This window comes from Delphinus delphis, chromosome 19, assembly GCF_949987515.2.
Source record: "Delphinus delphis chromosome 19, mDelDel1.2, whole genome shotgun sequence".
NCBI classification, from domain to species: Eukaryota; Metazoa; Chordata; class Mammalia; order Artiodactyla; family Delphinidae; genus Delphinus; species Delphinus delphis.
This window is the reverse complement of record NC_082701.1, coordinates 5,756,288-5,773,657: the sequence shown is the minus strand read 5'-3', so window position 1 is coordinate 5,773,657 and position 17,370 is coordinate 5,756,288. Positions and strand designations below refer to the sequence as shown.

The 17,370-nt window shown below is 52.8% G+C and overlaps 1 protein-coding gene across 2 annotated transcripts in view; it reads left to right on the top strand.

Moving 5' to 3' along the window:
* The first annotated feature begins 297 nt into the window (after positions 1-297).
* The window catches only part of SLC39A11 (solute carrier family 39 member 11), a 335,209-nt gene continuing 318,136 nt past the window's right edge, over positions 298-17,370 (top strand). For both annotated transcript variants that reach the window (XM_059997205.1, XM_059997204.1), the window contains exons 1-3: positions 298-392; positions 3,707-3,825; positions 7,960-7,998. In XM_059997205.1, the coding sequence (XP_059853188.1) occupies positions 3,718-3,825; positions 7,960-7,998 (147 nt within the window). In that variant the 5' untranslated portion in view covers positions 298-392; positions 3,707-3,717. The remainder of the gene's footprint in view (positions 393-3,706; positions 3,826-7,959; positions 7,999-17,370) is intronic.

Sequence of the window (17,370 nt, the reverse complement as noted above, 5' to 3'; positions counted from 1 at the left end):
GTGGGAGATTCCATTCCCCACCCTCTCCAAACGCTTCCTGCTCTGTTGCTCACCCAGGGCGTTGGACTCAGCTGCCAAAGCAACATAAACGGTATCAGGGACGTTGCGAAAGGTGTCCTTTCCTTGGGTGTCTGGGGCTTCTTGGAAGGTTGCAGAGGGTTCTGCAGGGCTCTGTTCCACCCGCCCCGATCTGCTCCCGAGCCCGCAGAGGCTGTGAACCAGAGAATTTATTCTCCCGGCCGGATCTGCCAGTCGCAGCAGTGGGGGCGGGGCCTCAAGGCCGGGGGACACGTGTGCCGGGAGGGAAGCAGGAAGTGACCGCGGAGTGGAGCCGGGGAGTCAGCGGCTGCGGGGCTGATGGAAGTGGAGTGGGGGCTTGAGAGGGCACCGAAGTGAGTCGGCTTTTCTCGCCTTCGGCGCCTTCGGTGGGGCTGGGGCCTGCGCGACCAGAGCGTGGGACTCGGAAGGGCAGCCCCGTGCAGTGTGGAAGGGGGTGTCCCTGGGAGAGGAGGGGGTCGGAGGAGAAGCGGGGCGGCCTTGGCAGGTGGCAGAGGAGGGGGAGGGGTGCCCGGAGCCCCACCTCGGCCCCTCTCCAGGGCGAGCCGGAGGCTGTTGACCTGCCTTCCTTTGACAGTGGTTCCCCAAGATCTCCTTTTCATTTAGTGCTTCCCGGTGGGCATGTGTGGGGGGCCCGGGAGCCCAGGGAACGGCCGTGGCTACAAGTCCAGCTGCTCCGAAGCCCCTCCCTCTGGTTCTGGGGGTCAGCAGGACCCCTTGAATTTGGCTGGGAATCCGGTTAAGTTGCAGCAGGCCCGAGAGGGTGACTTCTAATCAACCCCCAGGTCGGCCGGTCCTCGGACCACACTTTGAGTAGCCAGGTGTTAGAGAACATTCTCCGCAGTCACGTCAGCCCAAACCCGAATCATTTTGCTCAGTTCCACTCTCGAAGTCAGGACATGTATGTAGGTTTCGTGAAGTGCTCTTTCCACCTCTGCAACTTTTTCATTGGCATCTTGAAGCTGACTCTTGGAAGCAGGGTGACAGGTTTAAAAGGAAGAGAAAATAAACAAATTCTCTGTCAGCCAGGAGCCGCGTGCTGCTATGTGTGGCGTGGTGCTGGCATCTTTAAAGCCGGAGCGGGCAGAGAATAATCCTGCCTTCCGCAAAGCAGCCCAGGTTTATGTATTAGTATCAGCTCACGAGGAAGTCTGAGCCCCATTGCAGAAGCGGCTTTTGAGGTGCCCTGGCTGACCTTCCCTGCTCCCAAGGCGCTCCTGGTCTACCTGCTGGAGAAAACTTTCTGTTCTCTTGGGTCTCTGTGGCGGTGGCCCTGCGGATCCCTCTTAGGGCAGGAGAACTCACTTTCTAAGTTCTTGGTCTTGTAGAAGTTGTTCCAGTTTTAGACCTGTGCTTTCCACTTTGATGTGCATAAGAATCCCCCATGGGACTCGCTCAAATGCAGGTTCTGATTCAGCAAGTCTGGGGTGGGGCCTGAGATTCTGCATTTCTAACTTAGCTCCTAAGGGCGCCTAGCACTGCTGGTTCTGGGACCACCCTTTGAGTAGTGAGGATTTAAAACAGCAAATGGAGGAAACTTCTCCAAGGGGCACTGAGCTTGCGTTGCTGACAGATCTGCTGTTGTAGGGATGGGAAGGATGGCGGCTTTGTTCTTCCCTCTGTGTCCCTTTTTCTTACATCTCAGGGTGCTCGTGTGTAAATAGGGTCTTGGAAGGGTGTTTTCCCCTCCCACTAGCCCCCAAGAACACCCACGAGCTCCCTCGTTTGCCAGCTCACAAAATCCATGTTGACTTTGGCCCGTTGGTGAATGTAAACGGTTTCCTCTTTTCTGTAGTTATTAAAAGGCACATTCAACGCTGAAAAACAAAGTTGTTTTTTTGTTATGACCTGTCTTGGACGGTAAGTACTGAGGAGATGATAGCAATGTGCCTTTCTTTGTAAATGCCGTTTGAAATTTTATCTGCGAGTAGCTAGAAGGAGAAGGTTGGTGTAATGATCCGGATGTCTCTGTTTAAAGACAAACGTGAACCATTGTCTGTAGGGTACCTTAACTAGATGACATGTGTAAAAAGGTGGGTTTTTTCTAATATTTGCTTTTCTTTATTTGGTGCAGTCATCATTCTGAAGTCCACTTAGGCTATGGGGACCCAGTCGGAATCCAGAGATTCTGTTTCTCTCCAAGGATTCCTGGCACCTCCGCTGAGCCTGGGCACAGCTGGGCTCACCTGGGCTTATCTGGGTTCACCTGGACTCGCAGCCCTCCTAGGTCTGAATCCTGCTGTGTTGTTGACCCTCGTGGCATAAGAGGGCCCTTCCACCCTCTGCCCTGGTTTCCTTCCAGGGTCAGAGGCAGAATCTTCAGCTTTTGATCTGCAAGCCCAGGCTGCTGGCTCCTCTCAGACCACTAGGGCCTGGCAGGGCTGAGCCCAGCGGGGTCGTGTCCAGCCCTGTGGTTGCTGGAAGATGGCGGGGGCGGGGGGCGAGCTGAATGAGCCCTTTGAGATGAGGCCCTGACCCCCAGTGTTTATGTACCAAAACACAGGGCTTTTCAACCAACAGGTTTCTCCGCCTCGTAACTTTCCACAGGGAGCGTCTGATTCCCTGTCATTTTAGAGCTAGAATTGAAAACATGTCAAGTCTAGAGGAGATTCCCAGCTTTGGGAGCAGGCGTGCTCAGTGGACTGGCGGAAATGCCCCTTGGGTCTCTGTTTCCTTGTTCTTGCTGAGTGTCTTATTCAAGTTAAGCTGGCCCTTTTCAATTCAACACATAGTTTTGGGGTGTCAGAAAGCCCTATTTTACAGGGGTGTCAAGTGTGAAAAAACATCATCCCTGTTTTTAAGCAACGAATGATATAAAAGATGAAGGAGGCAAGCCCACACAAAGAAGACACCAAAGGTGTGTCCTCAGACGGGAGTGGAGAGGAATCAGGGAAGCGTGGAATTGAATTCGGTGTTAGGTGGGCAACAGAGGATTCACTGGGTCTGATGGCTGGAGGGTGCGGAGGAAGGAATGCTGGGAGGAAACCGGATAAAGAGAGACTTGGAGTAGGACCATCTGGGGCTTGTCAAAGGTTCTGGGAATAATTGGGTTGAGTTGGAATACGATGCCCACGCGGGGTGCAGTAGTTGAACAGTTATTGGGGCTAGTTCCAGGTCAGTCTATGGCGTGCACCCTTTGCAGGCCTTGGGAACCGCCGTGGGAACTGCCCCGGGGAGTTATTGAAAGTGTGATCAGGATGTAGGTGGAAGAACTTCAAGAGGGAATCGGAGCTAGTCACCTGTGTTTGGAGGAGACAGAACCGCTGATGGACGGTAGGCAAGGCCAGGTAGAAAAGGCAGAATATGCTGGAAGGCTGCAGTCGCCCGACCCTCCCATGCGCCCTTCCTCCAGGCTAAATAATTCACATTCTTTGCGCTTCTTCTCTTTGGAACTATTTCCCAATGTCGTCCCTTCTGTCGTGGCGTCTGCTCCTCTGGCATCTCCCTATGTGTCCGCATGTCCCTCCTTTTGGAGTTAGATGATTTCCAGTACCCGGGGAGAAGCTGGATGAAGCCGCCCGACCTGCACCGGGTCATTGAGGTCACTGCGGGATGGATGGCGGAAGGGTGCGCACCAGCAGCCCAGACGTGGGCCAGCTCGGGTGGAGGGGCCGCGGGTGCTGACCCTCTCGTGCTCCTCTGCACACAGCTGTATCCAGCATGCTCCAAGGCCACAGCCCTGTGTCCCAGGCCTTGCTGGGGACCTTCTTCACCTGGGGGATGACGGCGGCTGGGGCAGCTCTTGTGTTCGTATTCTCTAGTGGACAGGTGAGTTGCCTCGGTTCGGTTCTGGGGGTTCTGGGGGTTCTCGGGGACTCTCTTAGCGAGCTTTGAAACCAGCCCCTTCTGCCCAGCCGGGCTGCAGACTCGCTTGTGCCGCCGGCCACAGCTCCAGGTTGGGATGACGTTGGTTCTGGCCCCTTTCCTCCCCTTGTCCCCTCCAGCTTGCTGCGCCCGTGCTCCTGGGTCCCCTGCTTCCCTCCTCCTGACTCAGAGGGAGCAGTAAGTGAGAAGACCAGGTACTCAGCCTCCTTGAGCCCTCTGCCTGATTTCTATCCTCCGTCTAGTTTCTCTTGGGTCCGGAGCAGGTGGTGATGTGCGTGAGGTTTGTACCTCTCCTGCCCTGTGGCCTTGAGTTAGAGATGGTTGAAAAGACCTTGGGGAAAAGGAGAATGGGGGGCGTCTGTCCACTTTCTCTTTTACCCCATTTCCAGGCTCTTCATGGACTCCCTCACCCTCTTTGGGATGAATACACGCACACCTGCCTCCCAGGCTCCTATAGACCCCACGTCTGCCTACCCCTCCCACCCCTGCACCCCTAGATCCCCCAGACCCCACCTCTCCCTCCGCCACACGCTACACCCTCCTACACACTCCATGCAAACTCCCACGCTCCTCTCCCTCCCCTCCCCCCCCAGACCCCTACGCTGGCCCTGTGCATCCCCCTCACATCCCCAGGGCCACCCCCCCCCGCCCCGTACACACCCCACCCCTCCCCTCCCCAAGCCCCCATCTTGTGCCCGGAAGTCCTTTCTTTCCTGCAACCTTGACCCGCCCCCCCCCCCCCCCCACGGCCTGGAGCCGTCAGCCATGGATGCCTTGATGAAAGCAAAGCCCCTGCGTGGCTCACGCAGCCACAGACACTGTAGGGGTGGTTAGCCAGAAGTGTGCTGGGAGGCCTACCTGGAAAGCAAAACCCATCTAGGAAGCCGGCCAGCCGGGCACTCTTGTGTTAGAGCCTGGAAAGCAGTGTTGATGTTGCCAACAAGGTGGGGCCTCCCCCACTGCCCTCCCCTGCCTGGAGAGACCCACAGCCCCGAGGAGTCCCGGGTTACTGTCGACAGGTGACCTAACCCTCCTCCCAGTTCCTGACAGCCACGCCAGGTCTTCTGGGGTCCTGTCCTCGCGCCCTCCTGGCGCAGAGCACCTTCACCGTCTCATCTCATCTCATCTTCACCAGTTTCTTTCGCGTTGAGAAGGCGAGATCTGAGTCGAAATAGCTGGGGTCTAGCTGGCCCACCTGGCCCTGGAGACCCGAGTGGAACCCCACAGCCCCGTGTGGCCCCGGCCGATGCTGTGGAGGCTCCTCAGAAGGGAGAAGCCATCGCAGAGGTGCCCCCTTCCCCTTGGGAGCCCGGAGCCGCGCGTTTGTGTCGTGTTAGTGTAATCCCAAGGCCAGTAGGGGGAACTGCTGAGTCCTTTCTCTGTGTGGAGGCACACAGGGGCTCCCCGAGACCCCTCACGCGGTTGATGATTCGCTAGACTCGGAGGACTCAGCATCCAGTCGTTCTCATGGCTCAGGTTTCCTTCAGCGAAAGGACACACGATAGCATCAGCAAGACAGAGACGGTCAGGGTCTGGAGAAGCCTGTGCCCAGATTTGGGATCCAATGCCCCCTTCCTCCCGTGAGGGGGCGCAGAGCGTGCACATTGCCCCAGCAACGAAAATGCAGTAACACGTGGACCATGTGTCAGCCCAGGGACGCCCAGGTCAGACTCGGGCCCCAAGGTTTTTACTGGGGCCTGGTCACGTGGGCATCTGTGCTGAGCTGCCAACCCAAATCCCAGACTTGAAGAAGGAAAGCAGGTGTCGTGCACAGGTCACCTTGTTTGTGAAGCAGGCACCGGGGCCCACCCTTACTGCTCAGGGAGTGGGGCGAGCAGTCCCAGTGCCAGCTTCCCAGAAGCCAGCCAAGGGCTAACCTTGAAAGTGGGACCTTCTAAAGACAGCAGGCCCAGCTGGGCTGTGTGAGCCCTCTCTGCACAGGAGGGGTGCGGGAGGAGTGGGAAGGGGCTCCAGCACGAGGGGATAAAGCCAGCCGTAGACGTGAGTGCACAGGGGTTGGCTCTTCCCCTTCCCCTCCCCGGGGAACCTCAGTTTTCGCCCAGCTAGAATGGGGGCTGTGGTGACGGTCCCTCGGGATAGCAGACACCCAGCCATCCGCCCTCTGCTCTGCTGCCCTTGGCGCGTGGGCTCAACCTCACTCAAGATTCATTTTCTCGATTCAAAAAATCACGTTGTAATTGTAGGAAGCTTGGAAAACATGGAAAAGCTGAAAGAAATAATAAAAAGTTCGTGATCCCGCTTCTCTGAAAGGAAAACCGAACATCTTTGTTCAAATGTATTCAGCTGTATTTGAGTGAATATAAGTACAGACATATCTGTTTTCTTTACATAATGAGGAGCAAACTGTCTGTGATGTTTTATAACCAGCGTTTCTCGCTGGATGTTGTAAGTACGCCTCCCTATATCCCTAAATGGTTTTTCGATTATTTTGATTTCCTCTGGTTACTTAAATGGCTGTACAATATCCCGCCATAAAAATGCCTTGCAGTTGAGTTAGCCAGTCCCCAACCGCTGGACAGTTAGTTTATGTCTCTTTTTCTTGCTTCTAGAAATAGTGTTATGATGAACATGAATCTTTGAGCACACATCTGATTAGTTCCTTGAGACAAATGTCTGCAAGTAGAAGAACAGGTTTACTGATCTTCAGAAAAGTATAATGCTTCTCCTTTCCGGATCCAGAGGAATGCTGAAAGGATGGTTCTGCCTGACTTCTGAGTTATATCTGTCTGCTTTGATTAAATTAGTCGATGAGACCAACTTGGCTTATGTCGTGGCAGGGCCAGAGAAGAGTGTCATTTGTGCGGCTCTGGGGTCAGAACCTTCCATCCACCCCTTAGCCACACAGAGGTGGGGAGAGGGTGCCTGTAGCCGGTGATGATTACCTGGCAGCACTAGCTTCCCAGACCTCACTGGGAGGCTCAAGGATCGGCGTGATGAGCATCTCAGCGTGTCTCTAGTGTGTCCATGTGACTGTAGATTATACCCCTAACTTAGGCCACTTCCTAAAAAAAAACAACCCTTTTTATTGAAATTTACGAAGCAGATAGAAAAATGCACATTTTATAAGTGTGTACAGCTTGATAACTTTTCACCAATGAAAATAGTACCCAGATCAAGTGCTGGAACAGGAGCAGCCCCCCAGCCCCCCGCTCCCACCAGCCCTTTCAGGGTCCCTTCCAATCACTGCCTCCCCACCCCTTACCTCCACTCCAAGGGCAGCCCCTCTCCTGCTCTCCAACGGCAGAGATTGGTTTTCTGTGTTTTGTATAGTATATAAATGGAGTAATCGTATAGTATATGCTCTTCTCTGTCGGGCTGATTTCACCCTCTTTATTTTCCAGTCTGCTGAATGCCCCTGCCCGACTGTGAGCTCCATTCACCTATGTATGTGTGTTCTCACTTCCATGTGGTGTTCTCTTGTATGCGTACAACCTAATGGTGTATCCATCCTGCTCGTGGTGGGCTTTCGGTTAGTTTCTAGTTTTCGGCTCTCACAAATAATGCCGCCAAGAGCATTTTTGTACACGCGTTCGATGAATCCAAATATGCATTTCTGTTCGGCGATTATGCGTGGCACTGCTGGGTCAGAGGGTATGCTTGTGAAGGTTTAGCTTCTAGTGGGTGCCGCCAGCTTTGCCAGGTGGCCGTACCAGTTTGTACTCTGCCTCTTTCAGTGTGGGAGGATTTTGATTGGTCCACATGCTCCTTGCCAGTACTTGTCACTTTCCATCGTTTAGACCAGCTTCTTACTAAAGGTTTATAGCCATAATTCACAGGGAGAGCCGTGGAAGAGGCAAAATACGTGGACCAATGAAAAGCAAGGGTCACACTGAAAGAATGCTCTGATTGGCTGTGGGATGGATGGAAGGTTTCAAAAAAATTTTTTTCCCCCTGGTTCTTGGCCCATTTTATAAAGGCTTGGGTCCAGGATTCCAGATAGGTTCGCAGAGTGAGGCATGGGCTAGACTTCATTCATGTGGCTCTCTTAGGCCTATGGTTTCCTCTTATCCCACGGAACGTCCCTTAGAAACTGAAACATCTTGTTTTCATTTTCAGAGGCGGATCTTAGATGGAAGCCTTGGCTTTGCTGCAGGGGTAAGTAGCACGTGGTAGGAGGGATGTAAGTGGAGGATGTTTATTTTGTTATTTCTCTGCTAAGGGGTATTTCCAGTTTCTCCGCATGCGGCCAAGCTGCATCTCTGTGATCTACAGGTGCTAATGGCTCCCTCTTCTTGCTGACCCTGTTTGCATCCAGTGTACTGAAAGCCCCTGCCTCTCCTTAGACAGTGAAGGAAGCTTGTCGGCAGCTGTCTCAGGACTTGTAAATAAGTATTTCCAATAAGATAATATTTAGGCAGGGCTTAGCACAGAGCTTTGCTGGCACTAATTAAATATTCTCTTTCTCTCCTCCTTCTCACCCTTGAAAGACCTTATATTATAGACCTTATCTTTTTTTTTTGGCTGCGCTGGGTCTTCGTGACTGCCCGCGGGCTTTCTCTAGTTGTGGCGAGCGGGGGCCACTCTCCTTTGCGGTGCGCTGGCTTCTCATTGCAGTGGCTTCTCTTGCTGCAGAGCACAGGCTCTAGGCGCACGGGCTTCAGTAGTTGTGGCTAGTGGGCTCTAGAGCTCGGTAGGTGTGGCGCACGGGCTTAGTTGCTTTGCAGCACGTGAGATCTTCCCGGACCAGGGATCGAACCCGTGCCCCCTGCATTGGCAGGCGGATTCTTAACCACTGTGCTACCAGGGAAGTCCCCAAGACAGTTTCAAACGTGTAATAAAGTGGAGCGAATCCTATGAGGCAGCCCAGGTACCCACCACCCAGCTTCAATCATTATTGACATTTTGCTAATCTCAATTTCACGTGTTTTCCCCCTCCGCCCACCCCATATTCTCGGGAGGTGGAATACTGTGTAAAAGCAAATCTTAGACATCATGTGATCTTACTTGTAAATTCAATGCACAACTCTAGTTGAATGACTCTTTCTTTCTCTCTTTCTCTCTCCCTTCTTTCCTTCCTCCCTCCCTCCCTTTCTTTCCCTTCCTCCCTCCCTTCCTCCGTTCCTTCCTTCCTTCCTTCCTTCCTTTCTCTCTCCCTTCCTTCCTCTCTCTCTCTCCTTCCTTCTTTCTTTTCTTTCTTTCTTTCTTTCTTTCTTTCTTTCTTTCTTTCTTTCTTTCTTTCTTTCTTTCTTTCTTTTGTTCTCTCTCTCTCTCTCTTTCCCTTTCCTTTCTCCCTCTCTCTCTCTCTCTTTCTTTCTTTCTTGCCTCACCATGCGTCTTGCAGGATCTCAGTTCCCCGACCAGGGAATGAACCTGGGCCACAGCAGTGAAAGCACTGAATGCTAACCACTAGGCAACCAGGGAACTCCTTGAATGACTTTTTTAAAAAAAACATAATCACCATGGTATTATCACACCTACCAAAATTAATAATTCCTTATTATTATCCAACACTTAGTTCACATTCAAACTTCTGCCATTTTTTAAAAAAATTGTCTTCTAAAATTTTTTCTTAGAATCAGGATACAAACAGGATTTTCATATTGAATTTGTTTCATACTGAAACAAAATAAAAAGTTCAAAACAAAAGTCCCTTTTATTCTTTAGCAGTACCCCCCACCAGCCCCGCCGCCCCGCGGCCTTTTTTCCCCATGCTCGTAATATGTTAGAGAAACTGGATCATTCATCTGTAGAGTGTCCCACATTCTGGCTTTGGCAGATTGCTTCCTTACGGTGCTGTTGAACTCGTTCCTCTGTTCCCTGGGTCTCCTGTAAGCTGGGAGTTGGACCTCAAAGCTTACTTAATGCAGATTCCATTTTCCAGGCATGAATCACTGTCACAGTGGTGCTGTGTATTCCAGTCACATCAGTCACATCAGAAGGCATGTTAATATGTGGTTTTCCCTTTTGGTTGCTCAGAATTTGGTTCCTTTCTCCTCTTTTTGTAGTCCTGTGATCCGCAAAACCTGACCCGGGTGTGGGACCTCCCGAAAGTTCTCTAAGTCAGCAGCTGTGAGACTGGCATCTGTGGAGACATTCTGGGGGTTTCACAGGGCGTGGAGAGTGGTCACAGAATCAATTCCCAGGTGCTCAGCTTCCAGTTTTGTTCTCTTTCCCCAAACTGCTCTGCCTGAGAATTCCCCAGTGGCAGGTCCTGCCTTCCCACCTTCCCCAACACAGTCGTCCTCTCCTGCTTCACGAAGGGAAGATGCACTCTTGCCTTACTGCCTTGTCTTTGGGTAGCCCATCTCCACGCCCAGACGGAGAGACCCTTGGCATGTTGGTGCTCGGGTGGAGAGAGTGAAGGACTTGAACCACTGATCGCCGGACATAAATCCTTTAGCAGTTCGGAGACTGTCCCGTCCTTTGAATCAAACTGTTAGCAGAGAAATCCTTTAATGTAGGGAATTCCCTGGTAGTCCAGTGGTTAGGACTCAGCACTTTCACTGCCAAGGGCCTGGGTTTGATCTCTGGTCAGAGAACTAAGATCCCGCAAGCTGTGTGGAATAGCCCAAAAAAAAAAAAAGAAAAAGCCTTTAGTGTGAATTTCCATGTGGACCACTCTGGGATTTTGAGCCTCCCTGGATAGAGTTCAAAGAACAAAATGACAAGATTATAACAATATATCTATTTTTTTCTGTCTTCTTTACATGAACACGTTTTCTCTTTGTTTGCTTTAAGAAAAGAAAGAACCCAAAGAAAAATAGAAATAAAATTGATGCTTAGCCCTGCCTTATTCTAGCAATAACTTCTTCATGTTTATTCACAGTTATATGACTGCATTGAAAATATAAGAAAAAAAGCCTCATCCATGAGAAGATGCATTTCCAAGAATATTTTACTTCTGAGTGTCTAATAATTGTGAAACAGCATATTCAATTTTTGTTATTATGGATGTGTTCTTGACCACTAATAGTTCTAAATTTATTTATTTATTTATTTATGGCTGGGTTGGGTCTTCGTTGCTGCGTGCAGGCTCTCTCTGGTTGCGGCGAGCGGGGGCTACTCTTCGTTGCGGTGCGTGGGCTTCTCATTGTCGTGGCTTCTCATGTTGCGGAGCACGGGCTCTAGGTGCGTGGGCTTCAGTAGTTGTGGCACACAGGCTTCAATAGTTGTGGCTCGCGGGCTCTAGAGCGCAGGCTCGGTAGTTGTGGCACACGGGCTTATTTGCTCCACGGCATGTGGGATCTTCCCAGACCAGGGCTCGAACCCGTGTCCCCTGCTTTGGCAGGCAGATTGTTAACCACTGCACCACCAGGGAAGTCCCTCTGATGTCTCTTTTTCTGTGAACTAACTAGGAATCTCTAAATCAGCGTATATTTTCTCTCAAGGAGGAAACACTTGTGTGGAATAAATATGACCATGAAACTGCAGAAGACAAAGATAGGCTACCAATCAAAAAGCTTACTTCTAGGCATGAAAAGGCAATTTAGTATCTATTATTTAATCCCATAGGGAGCTGGCTCCTTATGAAAGATGTGCTTTTTCTTAAGGAGCTTTTGGCTGAGTCTGCTTTTGTGCCACAAGTGGTGCGTGATGTTTTCTCCAAGTAACTGGCTCGCTGTTGGAAGTTAATGATGCTCTCCGGTGACGGCCTTTGAGTCTGGAGGGATGATGGTGACCAGCTGTTCTCCATTTCCATGGGGAAATGGATGGGAAGAAATGGACTTAAATTGTAGCATGAGAGACTCAGGGAGGAGATTCCAGCCAGATCCATTGGAAAGGTTTCTTCTAGGGTAAATAGGAGAGAGAGAAGGGCCAGGGGTGCAGAGTAGCCATTGAATTGGGGCTTCAGAAAGCCTAGCCTTTACACTCCTGGCTCTACAGCTCCTGGATGACGAAGTAATAATTGCTCTTACCTTTTCTCCTTCTTCCTGCCTGAGAGATAGGGAAGCCTGATACGTCCTAGTGGAGATTTTCCAATGTGAGGTCTTCTGGAGCACACTGAAATGGGCTGGGCTACCACCAGACAGTATGAGTACTCTAATGGGCTCTGATGGGGCTCCTGCAAAGATCGTTGCCGTCTGTTTCTCTCATTTCCCTCTTTGTGAGGCTGAGTGAGATGAAGGGCCCCTGATGGCCTCCTGGGGATGCGAAGCTGTGTGGACCTTGAGGAGGTTCCATCCCCAGCGTCACCTGGACTGTGGGCAGGTTACCTTGGAAGTTTCATGGCAGTTGTCCCATGCGGACTCCTCTCTTAAACCTGCTTTTTCAAGATTTGAGGAACCAGGGAGCCCCAGGGCGTCCTAGATTTTACTCTCTGCAGCTTTTCTCTTGCCCTGGGATGCAGAGACCAGGGAGGGGATGTTGGTCTGTTCTAGGGCTAAGGCCGCCCTTTTGGGGGGCGCTCAGTGCAGGGGGGGCATATTCCAGGGTGGGCTTGGTGGGACTTTGAGCCGCCTGTCACGGGTCTCGTTTGGCGAGGTGGGTGTGGCCCGGTGCAGGAAGAAGATGTGGGGCTGGGCCCTCCTCTCTTCTTATTTTGGCCGTGCCACACGGCATGTAGGATCTTAGTTCCCTGACCAGGGATCGGGCCTGCTCCCCCTGCATGGGGAGCGGGGAGTCTTAGCCACTGGACCCCAGGGAAGTGCTGGGAAGGGCCCTTCTCCAGCCGGGACCGTTCACTGTTCAGGGCTTGTCGTCAAGGGGCGCCTGCCGCTTCTCCACGAGACACTTGCTTTTCAAGGGTCTCAAATGACCAGCTTCTGGTGGGAAACTCCTGTGTCTGCTGAGTGTCCTCAAGCCATGCCAAGGCCAGGCAGGAGACACTGAACGCGTCACAGGGGACAAGCCTGATATTTGGCCGGTGCCCCAGGCCCCCAGACAGTAGTGGTTCCTGTGGGCGCGAGGACGACGTGGTGACAGCTCTGCCCCCCGGCCCTCCCCTCACCCTGTGCGCACGTGTGGGGCAAGATGAGGCCCTTCCTTCCCAGCACATCCTGACTCCACGTTGTGGGGGGGCGCGAGGTCTTGCTGCAGGGGGAGGGGGTGGCGAGGCGAGAGGGGAAGAAAGGAGAAAGGGACATCCTGACTCCACGTTGTGGGGGGGCGCGAGGTCTTGCTGCAGGGGGAGGGGGCGGCGAGGCGAGAGGGGAAGAAAGGAGAAAGGGACATCCTGACTCCATGTTGTGGGGGGGAGCGAGGTCTTGCTGCAGGGGGAGGGGGTGGCGAGGCAAGAGGGGAAGAAAGGAGAAAGGGACATCCTGACTCCACATTGCGGGGGGGTGGGGGTGGGGTGGGGGGGTGGGGCGGGGGGGAGCGAGGTCTTGCTGCAGGGGGAGGGGGTGGCGAGGCGAGAGGGGAAGAAAGGAGAAAGGGAAGAAACACGCTCAGGAAGGAGGCAGATGATGATGGTTATGCTTGTTGTGTGTTTTCTTTTCCATTTCATGCTTCAGACTTCCAGCGCCCTTGTAAGCAGTGCAGGGGAGGAAGTGATACGTGTTGCCTTCGCTCTGCAGTGATGGGAAGGAACCGCGTTTGCGTTGGTGGCAGAGCCCACGTGTCTGAGCACCTGGGGTGGGGTAGCCCGGAGCCTGCCCAGGGCCCCAGACGGACGTTGCTCCCTCCCGGCCCCCGTCTCGCCCCATCCCCTGTCCTCTCCTTCCCCACGTGCATCCTTGGGCAGCCTCCACTCTCATGGCCTGGCAACCCGTTTCCCGTTTTCTTCCTCTGCTTTTCCTTGTGGTCCTGGGCCGACTCTACAGTTGAGCCAGGGCACCATCCTTGGGAATATCTGTGCCGCTTTGTCTGGGGGCCTCCTCCCCTGCACCCATGAAGGAGGAGGTGTGAGTGTATGTCGGTGGCCAGCAGGGCTTCAAATAGTCAGATGTGAGTGCCCCGAAGTCACAGTAACCCCTCCCCTCCCCTCCTCTCCCCTCCCCTCCTCTCCCCTCCCCTCCTCTCCCCTCCTCTCCCCTCCCCTCCTCTCCCCTCCCCTCCTCTCCCCTCCCCTCCTCTCCCTTCCCCTCCTCTCCCCTCCCCTCCTCTCCCCTCTCCTCCTGTATTCCAGGCACTGTGTCAAGTGCTGAGCAGTTGAAAAAGTGCCAGGAGAGAGGGCTCTGTCTTTAAGGGAGCTCTGATCTAGCGGAGGGGTGGGCACACTACACCAGCGGTCCCAGTCCCGCCCACTGTCTGTTTTTGTAAATGGAGGTTCATTGGAACCTGGGCACGCCCACTTGTTTACATATCAATATTATCCGCGGCTGCTTCTGCAGGACAACAGCAGCCCTGAAGAGCTGCAGCAGGACTGCGTGGCCTGCAAAACTATCTGGCTTTTTACTGAAGTTTGCTGATCCCTCATGTAGTTGCAGGTAGGTGATGGACCACGGGGACCACAGCTCTGTGCTGTGCGGGGCCGCAGGCTGCAGGTCGTGGAACATTCCCTGGAGTGTCCAATGTTCCCGAGTCGGTGATTTTCTGGGGACCTGGGCTTTGCTCCTGAAGTCAATGCTACTGCTTCCCTTTGCTGGAAGGGGGCCTTTAAGAACCTCCAGGGAATGGCTTAGCAGTGAAGCTGATGAGTTATGTGGACCCTTTTGCTCCGTTGTCCTTGTCACATAAGGCACGCTGTGGCCATCAAGACGGACAGCCACAGGTGAACGTGTGCAATTTGAGTTGGTGAAATAAAGCCAGGTGTCCCCCAGCTCAAACCGAACTCAACTTTGCCACTGTCATTGGCATCCATGGTCTAGCAGAGTGAGCTCACTTGGCCTAGCGTCCTTGGTGGTTTGATTCCAGGGAGCGCTCCGGCTTTGGGGAAGCTCCCTTCCTTCCGATGCAGTGGTTCACCACCCTGGCTGCACGTTAGAATCACCTGGAGAGATGTGGAAAGGCCCATGCCCTGGACACACCCTGGACTACATCAGAATCTCCAGGGGGTGGGATGAGGCTTCAGTAGTTTTAGAGCCCTCCCCTCTTCAGTAGTTTCTAGAGCCCCCTCCCCCCTCCACCTCCTGTCCCTGTGATTGCATGGTACCAAAGCTGAGACCCCTGTTGTGATGGGAACCGTGGTTTAGTGAAGGGTGAGCTGGTGTTTTGAAAGAGCAGACTCCCTTCAGAGGCTCCCTGCATCTGTGGGGCTAAGGATCCAGCTGAGCCAACACGTTGGGTTGGGGTCATGGTTAGAGGGGCACTGGACATGGAGGATGGGGCCTTGGAACTCGTCGGGGAGCCCCGGAGGAGGCTTCTGCCTCTGGGTCCATGGAGGCTGCCATGATGGAGTCCACCATGCACTTGGCAGTTGGCTCCCAAGGCTGGCTGTTTTTGATACCAGCCTGGGGTGGAAGGGGACGGTTGTTGTACGAGAGAGGTGTATTTTCCAGTTGGTCAGGCGATGGTGGACATCCGCCATCTGGGAACTCAGGCTCTTCCTTGGGGCTCCTTGGAAGATGGGAGACAGAATCTTTGCTGTTTGGAGACCTTGAGCTTGAGTTTAGATTCTCCCTTCATGCACTGTCCTCCTTGGATCCCATATTGCGTCTGAAAAAAAAAAAAAAATCTCAGGACTGGTGGGCCCTTCTGGGAGTCATCTCAGGCACCCTCTGCCATCAGACAGGGCAGTATTTCACCCAGTCCACACGGATGGTGGGAGCACAGCTTGTTCCCAAAGACTTTTGCGAAGAAAGACTTTATACACGTTTTCTTTTTGGGTGATCTGAGTGTTTAGCTAGCTTATTAGAAACTTACCTAACCTAAATGTCTTCTGCAGTTTAAATAAAAGAGAGGGAGTAGCTGACATCATTTTTCATAGGCATCTTAGTACAAATCACATTAAAAAGCATGTATCGAGTGTCAGCTCTTTTGCAAGATACTCTGAGCACAAGGGATCCAAGTTAATATTGGTTAAGTTTTGTCCCTGAGCCTTCTCATGCCAGGACCATATCTATACATGTTACTCACATAGCGCTTTGTGCCAAGGCTGGTGTTGGGTGGCGTGTCACTGCTTTTCCCCAGTGGCTAGTTCACCAGGGGGGAGAGGAGCGAATAATCAAAGCTTTGTGAAGGGCCCGTGTGAGTTTAGACATGGCCCAAACACGTGTTCTCTTCACAGAAAAGCCCTTTGTCTTGGACAGGGAGAGAATCATCTTCAGGCCAAGCCATCTCACCATTTCCTGAGCACCTACTGTGTATTTGTGGGGAGTAGGCAAAGAAGTGAGATCGAATCCCGCTCTGCGGGGGGTTTAAGGTGGGTCAGGGAAGAGAGGTCATATTCACCTGTAATCAAGAGACAGGTCAGCGTGTGGTTGTAAAAAGGTAATTGACGACAGGTGATGGGAGCCCCCTGGGACAGGGAGGTTATTTCTAGTTGGGGAATAGAGAGCACTTCTCTGTGGACGAAGCTCAGGTTGGAAGGATCCGTAGAGTCTGGGGGTGGGGAAGGAGGAGGGGAAGGAAATGAATTATAGGCGGAAGAACAGCAAACTGGAAGTACAGAATGGAAAATACAGGAGTGGTGATTGGTTTGGTTGGAAGGTGGTGCCGGAAAGGTAGGCTGGGGCCCGATGTGACCAACCTGGGGTCCTGTGGAAGGGAGTTGGTGATCTGTTCTCTAGATCGATGGAGGAGACCCTGGAGGCTTTTGAGAGGGTGACCTCAGAGCTGTGCTTTCGGGAAGCGCGTTCTGTTGGTAGCAGATAACGTGGCCGTAGGGAGCATGGAGGGGGAGGCTGGCTGTGGGCAGGCAGGCTGGAGGCTCTTGCATTACTTTAGGTGATACCTTGACTCGCTGGAACCCTTGACTTTGGGCAGAGGCAGAGGAGTTAGGAGGGGAGACAGCAAAAGACATTCCTGCTGGAGAACTCAGGGGCTTGGCAGTCCTTTGATCATGAAGGTAGCCCGGGAGGTTGAAGCCCATCAGAAGTACTGTGTTCCTGGGGCTACCTCCCCTGGGGTGGTTAGAGAATTTAGCTTCACCATCCTGCCTTAAGGGCTGAGGGGGACTCTCCCAGAAATGGGGAGGTGGGGAGGGGTCTCTTAGGTTTACACCAGGCTTTTCTCATTTGAGTGGGTTTGTACTTTGGAGTCTGTGTGTTGGGATGGTCTCCATGGCAACCAGCCCCCTACAGGTAGTTGTACTGATGGTGGTGCTTCCTGCTGCTCACTCTGTTTTTAGTGATCTGTATCCATCAGGATTAGGTTTGACTGAGAGTAACTGAGACCGCAAAATAGTGACTTAAATAAGAAAGACTCCTCTATGTAGAAGAAACCCAGAGACCGTGGCTGGGAGCATAGTTCCATGGAGTCACCAGGGATCTAGACTCCTTTTTTGTTCGCTGCTTTGCCCCAGATGGGAGCCTTTCTCTTTCTGGCCCAAGGGAGCTGCTACAGCTCAGGCCATCACATCTGCCTTCCAGGCAGCAAAACGGCAGGAGGGAGGGAGGTTCCTTGCAGGTCTTGCATGCATGACAGCCCCATTTACAGCTCATTGGCCAGAACTTATTCGTAAGACCGCATCTAGCTGCAAAGAAGGCT